Here is a 3232-nt window from a genome sequence, read left to right on the forward strand (position 1 = left end):
TGTGTTTGGTTTCTGAAGCTCTTAGTTTTCGAAGATCATATGCAAATGTTCAGTGTTCATGCGTCTCATACATTTTCTACGTATAGAAATCTGGGCGGATTCTAGGCTCGTCTTGAGTCGTTTGCCTGCTGGGTTCTGGGCTTGGCCTCGGCATGCAGTACAGTAGCTGGCCGGCCGGACTAGCGAGGCGACACACGGAATCGCATCAGCCCCTCCAAAAAAAAAAACTAATTAAGAGCATCTCCAGCCGTTGGCCCGTTGGCTCCCCAGGGCGCGTAAAATCGCTGCCTGGGGGGCGAGCCGGCGCTAAAATCGGCGTGGAGGCTTTCGGGTTCCCAGCCGCCGGCCCCAGGGTCGCCCCCAGAAGCTGTTTAAAAAAAAAGGAATTCGGCTAAAGTTCGGCAAACTGGACAAATATTCGAGATTACATACGGGTCGAAGAACGCGCTGAGCATGGTGAAATCGCCGACGTCGCCGCCATCCTCGCCCTCGGTGTTATCCTTGTTACATTTCTTCAGACAACCATAATACACTGCTAAAAGTCATTATATGCATCAACGCGGCTCTAAATTAAATGCCCTGTACTGCTGGATTAATTATCTGATATGTCGATTATTGCTGACTGCACTTTTTTCTTGCTTGTGTGCAAGGAGACAGCATAATAATATTAACAAAGTTGCTTTGCATAGATTGAACTGTTCATATAATGTGCCAAAGAAAATTGTGCTGATCCTTCTGTTCGAACCATGTCATCCAGATTAAACACTTGCCTGTTGGAGATGCTCTTTGGATTGCTCGCCATAAAGAACTTGACACGGATTATGTTTTTGATTTCATTGTTGAAAGGAAAAATGTGGATGATTTACTCGGCTCAATTAAAGATAACAGATACAAAGATCAAAAACTAAGACTGAAGGTACTATGTGAAAATAGCTTTGATTTTTGTCATTAATATTATAAACCTTCCATCTTAACTTTCCCAGTTCTTCATGCTTTCAATTTCTCACTGGTAGTAAAAAAGGGCAGCCCGGTGCACGTAGCTCCTGCTTGCGCAGGGTCCGGGGAAAGGTCCGACCGCTTTGGGTCTATAGTACGCAGCCTTTCTCTACATTTCTGCAAGAGGCTGTTTCCAGGCATCGAGCCCGTGACCTCATGGTCACAAGGCAACAGCTTTACCGCTGCGCCAAGGCTTTTCTCACTGATAGTGATAAAAAATATTGTATCGTAGATTACCATTTGTTTCTTGTGACAATCCTGATCAGCAGTTGTGGCAACACAACACATTGTTTTGGTCATGTTGCAAATAAGTTGATGGGCATAGCCATTAGCCTGTTTGGCGGCACAGGTATGGAGGAATCTCTAAACAGTTAGATAAAGAAGATTTTATTTTGACGAAGAGCAGCAGCGCATCGGATCTGTGCTTCTTTTTTTAAGATGAAGAACTTTGTGATATCTTGTTTATTTTAGATTTCAATTGGGTTCCAGACATGCTGAATACGAAAGGAATGTTTCCCTGCAACATGCTGAGTGTCTTTTAATCAGCCATGTTTTATGCCCGCATGCCATCCCATGTGATTTGATGTTGCTTGAGTCTAATCTTAGCCGAGGAGATTTTTTTCCCTTATTCTTTGTTATCATTAATTGAAAAGCATAGCCCATATTTGGGTATGAGATGATGAAGGACGATGTTATTAGCAGACATAAGCTTGAGCCTGTAGATTGTGCATCTCTTCCCAAAGAAAATGTATTTCTTGTCCATATATAGGGGTTTGCTGTGGTTATTTTAGCAACAATACGACGTGATACCTCCATTTGTTGTATCCTTTGCAGAAATGTGGGCTAAGGAAGCTAATATATCTAGTTGAAGGGGATGTAAACACTGGAGATGGATCAGAGAGCGTTAAAACAGCGTATGTACTCTTCTCATGAAGCCTGGACGATCATGTTAACCCCTGAATGGCAGTGCTTTTTTCTCGTTGTTTAACATTATTAAGTATCATTCCTTCCGTTCAGGATGTCAGTTGTATGCCCTATTAACTGCTCCATATGCCTTCTATTTCAGCTGCTTCACCACTGAGGTTCTTGAAGGATTTGATGTCCAAAGAACCACTGGGTATGCTGACACTGAAAAGAAATACGGCCACCTCACGGGCTCTATAATTGATTACTACAGCAGAAACTTCTCTGCTGGTGCTGATACCTCTCGACTTTGCCTGACCTACGACGAGTTTGTGAAGAGGTGTTCTGACCTTGAGAAGGTCACTATGAGCGATATATTCGCCCTTCAGCTTATGCAGGTAACTGGCCGAATACGGCCACCTCCACCAAAGTTTGCCAGATAGTCCATTTCATGCAGTAGTTTTCTCATTTATTGTGCATGTAAATCAGGTGCCACAAGTGACGGATGAAGCTGCTCTTGCTATCACGAGTCTCTACCCCACCCTTCTCTCGCTTGCTAAGGCGTACACCATGCTTGTGAGTCCTCTTTTCCTTTCAACTTGTACAATGTTCTTTACATATACAACTTATACAATCTTACTTACTCATTGGAACAGTTGTGACCAGTGTATGTACACACACATCCTTAACTGCTCCTCGCGCAATTGATGTACAGAACAATTCAGCATGTCTGTAGAACTAAAAGTTTATCCTTGTAACTTTGAAGGATCGCGATAGGCCTGCCCAGGAGGAGATGCTGAAGAATAAGAGCGGCATGGTCAACACGGGAGCTAGCAAGAACATCTTCAAGCTCATCTGGGCGGAAGGATGAACACCCCGTACTTAGCCGGTCTTTTGGTCACCATCGCGGTGATTTCGGATCACCTACGCAAGTTCCCAAGGTGAAGACAGGAGGGACCCTTTTTGTGCTGTGCCTGGTGCCTTGGAGAACCGAAAGTCACTGAACATGTAACCACCACCTAAAAGAACGCCTTGGCGTAGCCTCACTCCCCGTTTAAATTACTAGTACGTCCTAGAATTGCATGCCGCAAATTATGGAGTCGTCGTGTTAATGTAGTGCATTAGCGCTTCGTGTGTATATATATAATATACCAATATGTTGGGATATCCTCCTCATGTGGGCTGTGAGGAGATGACCATTTGAGGCCTTTTAGGCAGCCCAAAGAGGTGCATAAGCCCACTACCCATTAGGGTTATGACCTAGGGTCATTTTGGACTTTGCACATGTGTGGATGGGGATGCTTTACCCTCCATCCAGCAGCCACCACCAAGA

At 44.3% G+C, this 3232-nt stretch overlaps 1 protein-coding gene across 2 annotated transcripts; it reads left to right on the plus strand.

Annotated features, from left to right (window-relative positions):
- Positions 1 to 1228: 1228 nt before the first annotated feature.
- LOC120972806 (crossover junction endonuclease MUS81-like) lies at positions 1229 to 2770 on the plus strand. Of its 2 annotated transcripts, XM_040398330.3 has the most exons (4): positions 1235 to 1910; positions 2063 to 2297; positions 2389 to 2475; positions 2666 to 2770. In XM_040398330.3, exons 2-4 carry the CDS (start codon positions 2265 to 2267, stop codon positions 2768 to 2770), a joined length of 225 nt encoding a protein of 74 aa, XP_040254264.2. In that variant the 5' UTR covers positions 1235 to 1910; positions 2063 to 2264. The 2 variants fall into 2 exon arrangements, 1 of the variants encoding a protein (XP_040254264.2); XR_012205545.1 differs by lacking the exons at positions 2389 to 2475; positions 2666 to 2770 and having other exon boundaries at positions 1229 to 1345; positions 1831 to 1910; positions 2063 to 2269.
- Positions 2771 to 3232: the final 462 nt, after the last annotated feature.

Source organism: Aegilops tauschii, chromosome 1 (assembly GCF_002575655.3).
Source record: "Aegilops tauschii subsp. strangulata cultivar AL8/78 chromosome 1, Aet v6.0, whole genome shotgun sequence".
NCBI lineage: Eukaryota > Viridiplantae > Streptophyta > Magnoliopsida > Poales > Poaceae > Aegilops > Aegilops tauschii.

Bases quoted from the DNA above. Each gene is read 5' to 3' on its own strand.
- LOC120972806 (XM_040398330.3), top strand. From the start codon at position 2,265: ATGAGCGATATATTCGCCCTTCAGCTTATGCAG. The intron at 2,298-2,388 runs GTAACTGGCCGA...CATGTAAATCAG, and splicing joins TCGCCCTTCAGCTTATGCAG to GTGCCACAAGTGACGGATGA. The intron at 2,476-2,665 runs GTGAGTCCTCTT...GTAACTTTGAAG, and splicing joins CTAAGGCGTACACCATGCTT to GATCGCGATAGGCCTGCCCA.